General features: G+C 41.9%; 1 protein-coding gene and 1 non-coding gene across 4 annotated transcripts in view; both read left to right on the forward strand.

Moving 5' to 3' along the window:
• The window catches only part of intu (inturned planar cell polarity protein), a 98,940-nt gene that overhangs the window by 79,169 nt on the left and 4,767 nt on the right, over positions 1-15,004 (forward strand). For all 3 annotated transcript variants that reach the window (XM_049569507.1, XM_049569506.1, XM_049569505.1), the window contains exons 4-10: positions 4,595-4,810; positions 8,821-8,939; positions 10,355-10,444; positions 11,035-11,112; positions 12,380-12,563; positions 12,813-12,866; positions 13,607-13,669. In XM_049569507.1, coding sequence (XP_049425464.1) covers positions 4,595-4,810; positions 8,821-8,939; positions 10,355-10,444; positions 11,035-11,112; positions 12,380-12,563; positions 12,813-12,866; positions 13,607-13,669 — 804 coding nt within the window. The remainder of the gene's footprint in view (positions 1-4,594; positions 4,811-8,820; positions 8,940-10,354; positions 10,445-11,034; positions 11,113-12,379; positions 12,564-12,812; positions 12,867-13,606; positions 13,670-15,004) is intronic.
• On the forward strand, positions 6,798-6,871 carry trnan-guu (transfer RNA asparagine (anticodon GUU)). Its single transcript has one exon. It is a non-coding gene; the product is annotated as a tRNA-Asn (tRNA).

A 15,004-nucleotide genomic window follows, 5' to 3' on the forward strand; every position in this document is an offset into this window, starting at 1 on the left:
GTAGTCAGCTGCAGATAAGACAAAGTGGCTCAGAGAGGGAGAGCCCTAAATTTATGGCTGTACTACAGGCCACTTTATTCACATTATGGGTATCAAATGAAGTACTTAATTGGCAGCGGTATTGCTTTCAGGGTACTGGTTTTAGTACTGGTATCATAACTTTTTAAACGGTACCCAGCCCTACTGTCATACCAGCTAGATCAATACTGACAATGTCTTGGAAAAAGATCTCTAGAAGAGAGTGGTAACCCTGCTGCAATAGCCTCTAATACTGGGAGCCCCTCCTTTTCATTTGAGGCCCACAGTCTGAATGTTTTGTGTAACCCTTCTTCCAAATTTGTAAGGCAGCATTAACGTCCTTAAGACCCTGGCTTGTCACAAACTGCAAACTGAGACAGTAAACACAGACATTAAATTACTTTGAAATGCATGGTTTCTCCTAAGCTGCTAAAATGTGAATAGAAAGCAGAAGTCAGCGCCGTTTAACATTAGAAAACCTTCAATTACTGAGCAATGATCCTTTTGATCGGTAGCTAAAAAATCCATAGTCTGTGCCTCAGCCGTGCATTTCCACCAAAAAGGCAGACCATCAAAAAGTAGGAATTTGCAAATGACAGAGTGCGTGCGGGTTGATGGCGAACACGGCGGATAGACAGGACTGCGGTGTGACTCTTTTTTCGGTGCCACAGGAAGCTGTTGTGGGATTGGAAGCCCAGCTGATTAGAAGATGTAGTCGGAAACTAAATTACATTGTAGGGAAAGAGCAAGGGAGATTTTTTGGAAAAATACAAGGTTCCTCAGGCACCAGGATGACTCTCAAAAAACTTGAAATAGAGTTGTATTGCTGACAGAATGATTGTTTTGTGCGAGAGTGTGTGAGGGAGTGCGTGCTTGTGTGTGTTGGAGGACGGTTTTTCTGTGTGCCAGCCCTCCCAGATGGAGCAGAGACAGTACTTATTATGTTCGGAGGAACAAATATTAGTATTAAAGTCAGTCCACCATGCCCTTTGCTAACCCTTGTAGCCGAACAAGCCTCAGTTACTCCTTCATTAGTGTGCACGAGTGTGTGTGTCCATCTATAAGCGAGTGCTAAATGACTGACATCAACAGACTGGAATTCCAGTGAGAGCACACTCCAGTCTAACCACATCCTTATTATTTATGATGAGAGAAAGTGCAGCAGTTCGCCCGCTCAGCCTCTTCACCCAGCGATTTCTCAGATTCAGGCTTTCTGTATTTGAAAGTTTTCCACCGTTTTTCACGTCTGAATTTAATTTCCTTGGCTTAGTCTAATCGGAGCTATTTTGTGCATCCTTTTGTGAGTCTTAAAGAAATTAAGGATATCGCTTTCACAATTTCTCCCTCTCACTTCCAGGACTGAGTGAGTGAGTGACCGATTGAAAGGTAGATCACATGGTCTTCCACCACTACTCGTCTCTTCTTTAATAATACTCCTAAAATTGGCTAAAATGGCTGGCAGCCCAGATGCAGGCGCCTTCTGGGGAGGCGGGTGGCCTGTGGTTAGTGCTGACAGGCCTTGGAGAGTCCAAGGAGTGATCGTTGGATTAGAAAACTACAGTTTTACATTTCTGACCAGGGAATATGATCTTTTTTTTTCTCTCAACATATCTGGTAGGCACCATATGTTCTAGGGCTACCCTCGTATTTGGAAAGTAATGACCGCAACACCTCATTTATTTCTTGAAGCGTACTAAACGGCTCTCTGAGCTTAGTTGCAGACATAAACAATGCCCGGGTGCATTGAGCTGGACTGCCCTTAAGATCATCCTTGTCCAAAAAGATGTCTTACACAATGCAAGTGGTCACAGAGTGTTCAATAAATGGCACATCTTATATTCTGTGTCACAGTCAAACGCCAAAATGGAGTTGGGGCGTGTCCAGTTAAGATGTAGTGGTTAAATCTGGATCTGCAAGGTTCCCTGGTGGTTTGAGGTCGAATCCCAGCAGAGCCTCCACTCCTCTGCCTGCCTCTCTGATTTTTCACTAAGTTTCTCCACCAGGGAAAACTCCTCAGACCTCCTGTATTGTCTTTATGGGATGTTCCCCTTGTGTCAGGGTTTCACAGCATTTTACCCTATAGAAATTAAACCTGCATCATACCTGATAATGGTTTCTTCTTCCAGTTAGAGATGCTGAGCTTATGAAGTGGATCATGCATCGGCACATGTGCCATTTTTGCTTCTTTGCATCAAAATGTTTGTTGTTTGGCCATGTCAATACCACTTCCCCCTTTCACTCCTTCATCCACCTCCTTGAAAAGGGGGTGTTGCACATATCCAAAGACCTGTTGAAATCCGCGTCTTCCATAATGTTTAAAAGTCAAGTTAAGTTAAAGTCCCACTGATTGTCACATACCTGGGTGTGTGAAATTTGTTCTCCGCATTTGACCCATGCCCTGAGGGAGCGGTGCCGCGCTCGGGAATCATGTGGTGATCTAACCCCTCAATTCCAAGTCCTGATGCTGAGTGCCAAGCAGGGAGGCAATGGATCCCATTTTTATAGTCTTTGGTATGACCCGGCCGGGGATCAAACCCACGACCTCCCAGTCTCAGGGCGGACACTCTACCGCTAGGCCACTCGATTTCTTTCTATGTCTGACTGTGTGAATGTGGGCTTTTTTTTAGGGCGTGCATCTCTCTCTCAGCCTTGCAAACTGTTGCGAGTTCGTTTGTGTACAACATATCCATGACAACGCACAGAGCTGACTATAAACCGTCAAGAGGCTTTGTGCCGCAAACTGTGTTACAAGAACAAGTTGAGACCCAAATTCCAAATGACTTGTATATATGTCCCAAGAATGCTCCTAAAACCTGAATATCAGCATATTCCACGTCCACACTGCGTCTGTTTTTTTTGGATGCATTTTTTAAATTAGTCATGTGAAAAACATCGTAACGCACAGAAACCTTGCACACTGATTCCGATGCATTTTATTGTTCTATTTGTTGTGAAAATTCGCAATTCGAGACAAAATTAAAAGACATATTTCCTGCCTTGCCTCTCTCCACTGGAGTTACTTATCTGGCTGTCATAGATACGAAAATTTTAAAGACAGACGAAAGATTCGGACTTGTTGTGGAAACGTGATTGACACAATGTGAGGTCATAATTATTTTTTGACATGCAGCAACTCAAAACAGACTCAATGTGCAAAGAATTGGTGTTGAAGGGAAAATTTCGATTGGTGCATCCCTTGTTCAAAAACATTTTTGTTTACTTTTTTCAACTAGGTAAACACACTCCTTGAAGCATCACGGTACTTCACGCTTGTTGGCCACCATGAAAATATCACCAAAATTCAATTTGGAAACGAGTTTATCTGATTGGCTGAAGGGCTCTTAGAATTCTTCCTGACCAGTGATTTTCAACCACACATCTGAAGTCACATTCTTTTAACCTGTAGAATCCAGCTGCTCTTTTTCACATCTGGACTCCGGCTCTGATTATCTTGAATTAAAATCAGCTCAGCTCCATTGATGGCCTCTCGAGTGCTGACAGGTTTCAGCCTGGAGTCAGCACAATGTGTGAGCAGGTATGCCACCATATCGTGTCTATAATGGGCACCTTGTGTACAGTGTGAGTCTGTGAAGTTTGAATATTCAGTCTTTCGTTGTTAGAGGTTTGTGTTTCCATCAGTTACGTGTTAGTGTTTTTTGATATGCGTATGTACGTGGAAAACCAGCATATCATAATGACATTTTGGGGGTATTTATGATGTATAGTATCTAAATTTGGTAGTCCATGGCCTGTGCTCAGCCTCTATGAGATATAATCTGACGCAGCCTGTAGTGTACAAGATTTAAATGTAGATTTGACAGATAGTTTGAACATGAACACCACAGGGTTGCAGTTTCTCATCCTGTGCATCTTGACTGCATGTGTTTCCATGTGCGTGCTTGTTGGATTTCCGTGGGGCTCTATTTCTGTTTCCACTGTGACTTTCTATGAATGGCAGCGTAAAATAAAGAACCAGGGTATGGAAAGTAAAAAAAAAAAAAAAAAAAAAAAAGAAAAGAAATACTGCATGAACGAGAGAAGATAGGCCGTCTGTTGTCCTGCCACTGTTTCTCCGAGTTGCAGAGGTCTGGTTTTAATTTAGTCAAACAAGCTCAGACAAGAACACACACACAAAAAACACACGCACAGATCCCTGCTATTTGTTATGCTGCGGTTTGGTCTGGATGTCTGTCACTTTCTCTCTGACAATCACCATCCTGCTATTTGCTTTTCAGCCTTTTTCCTGAATGAATGTGTAATGATTGAAGTTTTTCTCCCCTCTGGCAGCGCTGCACACATGCACACCTCTATTTTCCTACAACAGACGCATGAGTATAATCATGTGGAGCCATAGTGGCTGATATTTTATAAATGAATGTACTCTGAGAAGGACTGGATGCAGTGATATATTAACCGAACAAATATGTGGGGTTTTATTTTGTTTTTTTGTTCCCTATTGTCTGTCTTCCTTTTATAAATTCTCCTTCACACAGCTTGTCCCATTCTTCATGTCTCTCCTCGTTTTCCCTCGTTCCATTACTGTTTTCCAAACCATTTTTCCTCGCACCTCCGCCAGGTGAGACTGACGCTGGAGACGGTGGCTCAGTTGGACGGCAGCAGTGCTAGTGACACTTCATCGGTCCGTAAGACGAAGGCTTCTCCGCCGGTCAGCCAGCTGGTGCGTCTGCTGTGGGGGGAGGACACAGCCGAGCTTCAGATGTCCATAGGACACATCCCACACATCGTCATGTACCTCTCACTTAAACTGGACTCAGCATCACCGCACGACGAGGTCAGTCTGTATAAAATGTATGATTAAACATTTATGAGTCCTCAAGGCAATGCTGTTTGTGTTTCCATAGCATCCTTAAAGGGACAGTTCACCCCCATTTATCTGTTTATCAGTGTAGATTGTTTTGGTGTGAGTTGCAGAGTGTTGGAGATATCAGCTGTAGAGATGTCTGCCTTCTCTCCAATATAATAGAACTAGATGGCACTCAGCTTGTGGTGCTCAAGTGCCATAAAATAAACTCGAAAAACTCAACAGCAATGTCTCTTTCCAGAAATCATGACCCAGTTACTCAAGATAATCCACAGACCTTGTTGTGAGCAGCTTCATGCAGGAACTATTTTCTATTCACTGAACTTCTCCTGCCAGCCGAATCAGGGAGCAGAGGAAAGTTTGCATCTACTCAAGAACAAGAGGCTCATGCTTGTGGCGTCCTCCTATTATGAGCTGTAATGTTAGAGAGCTCGGGGGTGCTAGGTGAGCTAATATTAGATGCACCGTTTAAGGGAAAATATGAAAATTTGATTTTAAGGGAGAACTGTCCCCATAGGAGGCAGAACGAGTATTTGGCCTGTGTTGTTTATTTGTTTCAGCTACACATGCTCTTTAGCTCACTTTCACTTTAGTAACTGTGATATGCACTGTGCTGTGGTTTCACATTATTTAACCTATTCATTTACTGGTGTGGCAGCACTCGGACAAAGAGGGTGACCTTTGGCTCAGTAAAATCCCCTATCATGACGCTGTCACATTTTGCTTTAAGGCCCTGACACACCAAGCTGTCTGTTGCCCTAGTTTTTGCGGTGTATCCCACACCGTCGGCACTTCGGCGTCGGCGGCTTTTCGGTTGATTGAGCACGTTGAATCGGCGGCGGAGCTAGTCAGTGAGAGAGATCACTCTGATTGGCTGTTCAGGTTTTATTTTCTCGCCATTGTAGCGAGTGAATCTGCCTGTAGTGAAACTGGGGCTAACCAATGTTACCTCCTCAGGCTCCACTTCACTCAGCTGCCTGACAGATCTGCTGCTTCTTCCCACTTTAACCTGAATAGCGGCAGCATGACCAGAGGGAAGCACAGCCAATTAGCCTCCGTTAGCCTCCCAGCTAGCCCCAGCTCTCCGTTTGGATCCAACCAGAGCAACGAGCCCCGGTTTGTTATTCAGGTTAAAGTGGGAAGAAGTAGTGGGTTTATCGGGCAGCTGAGTGAAGCGGAGCCTGCGGAGGAAACACCAGGACCGTCTGGATGTAATAGTCCGTGGAGGTGCTGCGGTGCTCAGCTGCACAGATAGGAAACCCCTCAGCTGACAGGATGTACCACTCTCTCACTCCGCTACTTTGTTTATCTCATGCATTCCTCGGACTTCCGGTTTCCATTTTTGCGTTATTTCCTCTCACGCAGGCGCAGAACGTACGCGCTACTTGGCCATCGGATGTAGTCTTTGTAGTGTGTTCAAATGCAACTGACACAGGGCGACGTGAGGCGACGCAGACGACACAACAGTTGGCTTTCGTTGCCGCTAGTTCTTTGATGTCGTTTTGGTGTGTCAGTGCCTTTAGTCATTCCAGTTGTAACACCATAAAATGCATCTGGACTACATGTGGAATGTTGCTTTCTTGTGCAGCACCACAACAGTACAATAAACATTAATGAGGTCAGAGTTATTTTGGTCCTTAGATGTGCAGCAGCTGCAGGCATTTAAAAAAAGGCAGAAGTAGAGTCTGATATCTAAAAATCTCCTTTATGGATAATCTTGGACTTTGACTCGGACTCAGACGAAACACAGTGTTTGTTGTAGAGAAGTCCAGAGTCTTTGACCATTCAGCAGCATTCAGTGCTAAAAGCCCCACCTCAACGCCCCTGCTTTGGTGGTAGCACAAATTTAAAATGCCATAATCAAACTATCTGTCATATTGCCAAGACTCCTAAAATCAACAAATGCAAGTAAGTGGGATTAGAAGATGGTCCCCACTCACTCAGGGGCCTCACCACAGTCTCTGTGGCGCAATCGGTTAGCGCGTTCGGCTGTTAACCGAAAGGTTGGTGGTTCGAGCCCACCCAGGGACGAGTGCTTTTTGTGCTCAAGTAACCGAGCAGTGTCATGTAAATGAGTAACCTGGTTTTCGTCAGACAGGGTAAGGGTCAGAGAAACGAGGGCCAAAAATAGTTTGAGCTCCTCCGGTGGAAACAGGCTGAGAGATGGAAAAACAAGCTCCTTCCATGACAGTCAGGTGTGCAGTGGGTGCTGCTGACAGTGGACAGACAAATCCTAAATAAAGTCAATGTATTTAACATAAATAGAAATGGTAGAGGAAACAGAACATAAGGCCAGTTGTTGATATTTTTCTATCCCTTTGGAAAGACAGTGGGAAAACCTAATCATGATTTAGCAGTGGGTGGCACGCTGACTCTGAACTTATGGAGGTGTATTCTGATAATTGAGTGTCAAGAACGACCTGAGCTGTGTCGGAAATCCCAGGTCCAGGAGTGGAAAGCTTTCTGAATATCTCTGAACTGAGTCAGAAAACTACTGCTCTGGACGGTTTCCAGCGCCTGCGGGTGCCACTAACAGAAAGCAGAGAGAGAAAGGGGAGAAGTTGAGGCGCTCTGCCCCAAGCACAACTTCTGTCAATAAATGATCATGGTCATTTTAAAGCTGTGAACTTTTCTTCGGGGTGAATCCACACATGTCCTTTGGCTGAAATGCAGCAGTCTATAAACAGAATAACATATTTCCTTTTTTATTCGGATTCATGCACAGGGCACGGGTTTATATCTTTTTATATTCTCTTGTAGCAAAGTGTTAATCCCAGAGTGTGTGTTTTCTTGCTCCGAGAAGCAAACTACACTCATTTCCTGACCAACACCTCCTACACTGTAATCACATTTTCCCTGTGGACGACTATTGGCAGGTTGATGTTTTCTTTATGGTTGTACTTCATGGCTCTGCAGTTCCTTTTTGTGTATCTGCAAGCCAGATTCATTTTTTTTTCTTGACCCAAACAGCAGTGGAGTGTACGGGTTGTCTGGAGCCACATCAGCCAGTGGTTGATTTTCTAAATGACAGTGTCGTGCAAGAACTTCAACTTTGATTTTTTAGTCCTTTGATTGCAGGGTAGGAGAAATTGGAGAGGGTTCAGTGGTGGTATTTTGGAGTTTTAGCTGTGTGATGATTTTGTGATCTTGCTTGTGTGTACAGACAAGATGTAACTGAAGTGTTGTACTATGTTCTTGTTTTTTGTGCCGGTTGCCAAAGCTATAAAGCCCCATTCATTCAAGGTTTTTATCCCCTCACCCACCACTCCGTCCTCTTATCCTCTCAGCGGCTCAGCTCTTATCCGCCCTTTATCTTTTCAAGTTGCTAGCATGCTGAGAGGAATACTAATAGCACAAACAATACACTGAATCTATCACGAGAACCCTCTTTCTCATCTCTGTTGTTTCTAAGAAGGGTTTTTTCTGTGACATTTTGTCCTGTAAATGTCCAGATTGCACAAATAAGCGTTCATATTTCACCCAGGGATAAGCACTAATCATAATATAGTTTGGTTGAGGTCTATTTGAGACTCTGTGCGCGGCCTCTTCCCAAAGTGCCGATGAGAGTTTCTCTGAGCTCGAGTCGAATTCCTGTATTTCCTGAATCTGCTTCTCTTTACTCTGGAAAGTTCAACATGTAAAATATTTGAGTAACATTCATCTTGAAAGTGACATGTCTGAGTTTGATCCAAAGTGAGACTGGGTTGGACAGTAAAACTGAAACCAGACTAACATTGTTGAGGTGACAGAATAAACACCCAGCGGTTCATCTGTTCATTCTTCTCTGCTGTCCATAATTTAGAGGGGACACACATTTTGGTGACTGTAGCATCTGACACCAGATATTTCACATTTTTATGTGACATTTTTCTGCTGATACAGGCTCACCAGCGATGTTTCTATCCACTGGATATATAATTTTCACGACACAGTGCAACACTTAACCATTTTTTCATGTGTGAATGTGTTTGTGTCTGCAGGAGGAGATCTTGTACCAGTACCCGGTGTCTGAAGCATCTGGCCAGCTGAAAGGAGTGAGGGGGATCTTCCTCACTCTGTGTGACATGCTGGAGAACGTCACAGGAGGGCGAATACTCAGGTGGGAGAGAAAGAAAGAGAGAAAGATAGTAATTTTTTAGGTACATGTGGAGTTTGTAATGGCAAAATACATATAAACTAGGGCGTGCATTTTAAATAACTTCCTTATTCGTGTTTAATTATTAAAGTGTGCTGAAGTACTCACAAAAGAAAATCGGATGGAAAAATAGGAAGGTAAATTGGGGGACAATAGGAAAACAAGTGCAATTTGAAATTTATTCAAAGAAAACAGGCCTCAATTAGTCTATCAAACCAACTGAAAGTTAACATGAGAAAAGATTTCATTGGTCGCTTAGTTGCAGAAAAAAACAAACTCCTCTTATCAGGAGCTGCACCTTCTCAAAATAAATCAAAACCTATATGACTGGACCATGTGGAAATTGGAAATGGAAATCAGCAATCAGACAGGAGTCAGGTTAATTTCCAGGGCTGGAACCTGCGGTTATTCCACAGGCTAGTTAATAACATAATTACATTAGCCCACAGCGTCATTAACAGGCGGCTCGCTCAGTGTGTGACGTGCACTTGTAGATAAAATATAGGCCTATATAAATGAAGGTTCATCAGTACGGTTTTGTATTTCTCTGTAATGTAGCACAGTGTTAACAATGTTACTGATACTGTTCTTTCTCACACCTTCAACTCAAACCATTGTGTTGACCCGCCTAAAATATATCATTTAGTCAGTTCTTAAAATAGTTTTCGCTTATTGTCATATCTTATCGACTAAACAATTAATGAACCAGTTGTTTTAGCTTAAATTGGCCTGGGGGTGATAGTTTTGACATCTAATTATTTTATAGATAGAAGTAGAATAGTTTAAAGAAGTATAGAAGAGCTCACACAGCATATATAGAAGTATATAGTTTAAAGAGATTGTACTGGTTGTATACAAAACAAATGATAGTGTTAAGTATTAACTTATCTCAAAATCAAGACACATTGTTGTCAGGTTGTTTCATGAAGAGGATGTGTGTATCATATTTAGTGCTGTTTCTGGTGCAATTTTTCCATCCTTTTTTTCACCTCTTCCTCCCCCTGCCTGTGAAAAAACACTGGCACACAAGGGAAGATGCAGCGCTAAGGCATCTTCTATTACAGTAGCTCTTTTATATAAAGAAATATAATAAAGCGTCCAAATGAATGTGGGGATGGTACATTCCTAAATTATTTTTGTTGTAGCTCCCGCAAATTCCTAACTTTTCTGCCAGCTCACTGCTGGATGTTTTAAATATCAACACAGTTCACAGCTGAGTTTAAAACAACAGTGAGCTGGGAGCAAAGTTTGGCTGCTAGCAGAGCCGTTGGATGTTAAAAATACAACAGTTAGATTGTATTCATGCTAAACCTGCCCTCCTTGTTGCCTGTTTAAAATTTTGTCACTTGTCTTTTGATGTTTTGACGTTTCACCCTCAGTTCTTCTCTGCTGCTTGGGAAACATCTGGTACATGTGGGCTACTGGAAGGAAAACAACAACCTGCTGGTCATTGGTCTTCCTGCTGAGAGGTAGAGGAAGGCAGCATCAAACACGAGCTACACACCACATTTCATTTGAACCATGGCCTTTTCCAGCTTAGAAACCATCAACATAGACGTTACATGACAAGAGCTGATTCCATACAGAAGGTCTGACATTGGTACTGATACTGGTACATTATTAAATTTCCTTAGCATGACTTGTGCTTGAGAAATAATTTTCATAGAAGAGGAAACATATTTAAGAGCACAATCTGTCGAAACAATTCAGCGTGCACATGTGCTGCTTTTTGTCCTTCGCCGGCAGGATGAAAACCTCTTTAAGGAACACGTGGTTGTAAAACGGTTCATGGGATGAGTCACATTACCCACCTTTCATTTTTAGTAACCGGGTCGACTCGATCAGTCATCATCTCGGTTAAAACAATAAACTTGTCCGTGCTGAAAGTACACACTGCAGATTGATTTTTGGGGAACACACACGTTAGAAAAACAATAATCTCTAAAGTGTTTTTGCTCCTCGGCTCCTGGCTGTGAGTCCAAATATTTGATAAGCAGTGGATCTCCTGAAGCTGAAGTTTATTCAGGTCTGTGTTTGACATTTTTCCGTTTCCCTCCAGGGTTCCACTGCTGTATCTGCAGACAGTGGTGGGAGATGTAGTGCGGACATTAAAAGTGATGTACGGCTCCTTAGACAGGTGGGTTGGTCTTTGCTTTCCTGTGGTCCTGCTGAGAGAGCTGGTTGAAACTTCCCCTCTCTGGCTTTTATTTTTTTATGCCTAAAGGAATACTTCATCCTCCAAACAATCATTTGTATATCACTGCAAAAGGACTGCACTGCCGGTTACATGAAGTTAGTGAAGAAAATTTTGTTTTGGTGAACGAAGAATCCAAAAACTCAGAAAATTCTTGATGAATTGAAGTCAAAGGGATCCGAGATTAACAACACATCTGTTAACAAACTCTGACTCAACTCGTGTAGTAAAATCCAAATCTCATTTATCTGATTTCCATGAATCTCCACGAGAATCTCCATGAGACTTCTTTTTGCGCCACAGCCTCTTACTTTTTCTTCTTCTCCTCCTGAGGCCAAATTTGAGACTGAGTAGGAAGCACAGACACTACCTGGGTTTTGGGGACACCTTGTATGTCTCCGGGTGTCTCAAAGCTGCTGGTCTACCGCTATCTTAATGGATGGCTTGTTTGTGTTATAGTATGATTTTGGTGAATCTGAACTAACCCTTTAAATTGCCCAAGTCATGCGATACTGCAAACAAACAAACTGATGGAGGCAGTGGCTGACCAGCAGCTCCTGTGTTCAGTGAGGTAAAATTACTGTTTTTGTCAGTGGAGTCTGGCTTTGACGCAAGCATGGATAAGTTTCACTTTCATTCAGTTCTGTCGGTAAGGGCTGTGTGTTTCAGAAGTGCTGGGCATAAAACTGGATAGTTGAGGCTATGAGTTGTGTGAGAGTTTGTAAATGGATGTTTTGCTCTTGTTTAAACGTGGACCCCTATGACTTCAATACATCAAGAATTTTCTCTTTTTTTTATCCTTTTTTTATCATTTCCTTCAGGCATGTGAGAAAAACAAAATTTTCTTCATGAATTCAACACAACACTTGGCGTGAAACGGATACACAAATTGTCTTTCAGGGGGTTAAGTATTCCTTTAATGCTAAAATATACAAATATAAAAATAGTTTGTTTTACCAAGTCAAAGCAAAAGAAAAATTTTCAATTGGAGTTCATGCACAGTCATCATTGTCTCACTTTTTTAACCCTTGTCTTTGCTCTCAAATATCCTCATGTTCTTGAAATGTAATCATTCTGTTATTGTTCTGTGAATTATCTCCTATGTCATATTATGTTGTGCTACTTCAAAAAATAAAGTTATTTATTTAGTTAGTCATGAATGACTTTTATGTGTTATTACGACATTCATGTGTTGTTGTGTCCTCTTCAGTGCGTTCTGTAAGGCGGACCACGGTCCCAGGTTGGACCACTTCTTCTGCCTGTTCTTCCAGCAGCTCATCCAGCCGTCTCGCTTGAGGGACGGCTCCTTAGCACCGCCCCCCGACGTCTCAGGGACCCTTTTTCTCGACGGGCTACCGGCGGTCCGATGGCTCACACTGCCTCCAGAAATCAAGGTACATTTTTTACTGTGTGTGTGTGTGACAGAGACAAGAATGTTATTCATACATCTAATTTAGTCTTGGAGTAGCAGTAAATGCAGTGATAGCAGATTTTTGTGTATCCCAGTGTCCCTGTGTCCTCACCTGTTTGAATGACAATGTTGTCACCATGCAGCTATAGTGCCCTCTAGTGTCCACTGTTGAAAACAACACAATATATCAGTTACTATCTGGACTGAATTAAATATTTTTCTTTGTCCACAGATGGAGGTAGATACCGTCCTCTCTGATTTCGAGTCTTCAGATTTTGGAGAAATGGTGAGAAAACACACCAGTACTGCTGTCTGGCAAGCATAAAGCACTTTTAAACATGTACCACCTGTTAGGAATGTCACAATAGCCAATTACAAAGTGACGTCTGAGTCGACTAAAGAGTCACATCACTTGTGTTCCTTTATCCTGCTGCTCATTAGTTGGGTGAAGATACATGTTAGCGAGATGCCATCTGTCTTCTGGCCTCAGCAGGGGAGAGGAGAAGGTTAGACTATATTTAGAGGCGTGTTTATACGCATGTTTGTGTGTACACTCCGTATGTGTTTTTAATGAGAAGCTAATGGGGTCTTGTTTGTCCTTGGTACGTGCAGCGTTAACTGATTACATGAAGCCGCACCAGGACAGAAAACAGATAAGACTAGATGAGACAGGGATTGTTGAAGCAGGAAGTACTTTTATATATATATATTAAGGGTCATTATTAAACTTAAGTTTTTTAATTCTTCATCACAGATTTTTCCACTTTTATGCAAATATTTAGACACAAAAAGTCAAACACTCGACATCTAACATATATACTGACATACTCTCACAATTTAACACATATACACACTAAACTTTGTTAAGTATATTTATTTCCTCTGCTCATTATTGTCACGTATACTTCCTAAAATAAGACTGGTGGCTACAATAGTGATGAATAATGTCTCACTTGCTCTTCGAAAGTGATTTCAGCCTTTGTTTACGCTCTTGTATTTTTATCTTTGTCTTCATGTCTTCAACAGTCTGAGGACTATTTCGGCCTGAGGCGCCTGTATGTGATTCTTGGCTCCTGTTTGTTCTACAAGGTGGGTCCATCAGTCAAAACAAGCACACACACATGCCTCAGTGCCTTATCACAGTAATATCTTCCTCCTGATCATACCCCACCGTCTAGACGGCAGTCCTTAAATGGCAACAATAGAGGACTCAGCTAACAGAAGGTGACCCTCCAAACAAGATAACAGCCTGTTCTGTGGCTCGGTGACAAATCATCAACCTCATTAATCTGTTCAAATATTAACGAAGGGCAGAAGGAGGGCAGCCGACTGTGTTGTGTCCTGTTACAGTGAAGGTGTGAGAATCACCTGGCTCGCCTTGCTTCATCACATTTAACTGGCTGTAGATGATTTTTTTGTGTACCTACTTAAATGCAAGGGGTATCGGTGGGGAAAAAAGAGAATTTGATCTTGTATTTTCATTTATTTATATCACAGTATACACAGGGAAACAAGACCTCTGGGACCTCTAGGAAAGATTTGTTTTATATCGATCAGTGGTTGTCAGACTTTTTAAAGAATATACCCCCTTTCAAATATAACACAGTTATTTTCAATTCCAGTATATTGTGACACCCCTTTGTGGACTTTTTGTGTTTGTTGCAGCAGTTGACGGTTTACAGCAGTTGTAGAAAAGACTCCAGCACATTCTCTAACTTGTTGTCTAACACTGTTTGCCCGATGAAGGTCTAGTCTCAGAAACATTGCAGCATTAAAATCATTATTTTTGCAAGTTAGACAGTGTGTGGGAGTCTGTTCTACAAGTTTTATTCTTCTTGTCCCAGATGTGCGAAATATTCCTTCGTTTTTGTTTACGGCAGTGAACAATGGCTTAGAAAATAAGAATAATGAATATAAAATGTGGTTTGTTAAACTTACATTTACATTTTTTGATTGAATTTATTATAATTATCTCAGGAATCATGCCTGACTTATATTTTTAAAATAAACAAAATCTGACGTACCCCCTGCAGTACTCTAAAGTACCCCTAGGGGTAGCTGTATAACCATTTGAGAGACACTAATAGATGGGTAGATCACAGTGCATAAGTTAAAGTTATCCCATTTTACTGGAGTTGTACCTTGTATTTCCATGTGACAAATAATTGATTGATTGATAATGGATCCAGATGCAAAACACCTCTCTAGGTGCTGAAACCAGGTGGATGTTTTTTTCCTCTGCTTTAAAGTCAAAATGGATGCTCTTCTTTTCAGAAAGCCAAAATGCAGGCAGTTATAAATAAAATTGGAAAAGGCTTTTGTATTTGCTAAATTTTGAGGTTTTATTTAACTCTACAAAATTAATTTTGACTCAAAATGTTGGCTCCAAGCCCCCGACACTTGTTCACTGAAGATCTTACTAAA

The sequence above is a fragment of the Epinephelus fuscoguttatus genome, linkage group LG23, assembly GCF_011397635.1.
Source record: "Epinephelus fuscoguttatus linkage group LG23, E.fuscoguttatus.final_Chr_v1".
In the NCBI taxonomy this organism is placed as follows: Eukaryota; Metazoa; Chordata; class Actinopteri; order Perciformes; family Serranidae; genus Epinephelus; species Epinephelus fuscoguttatus.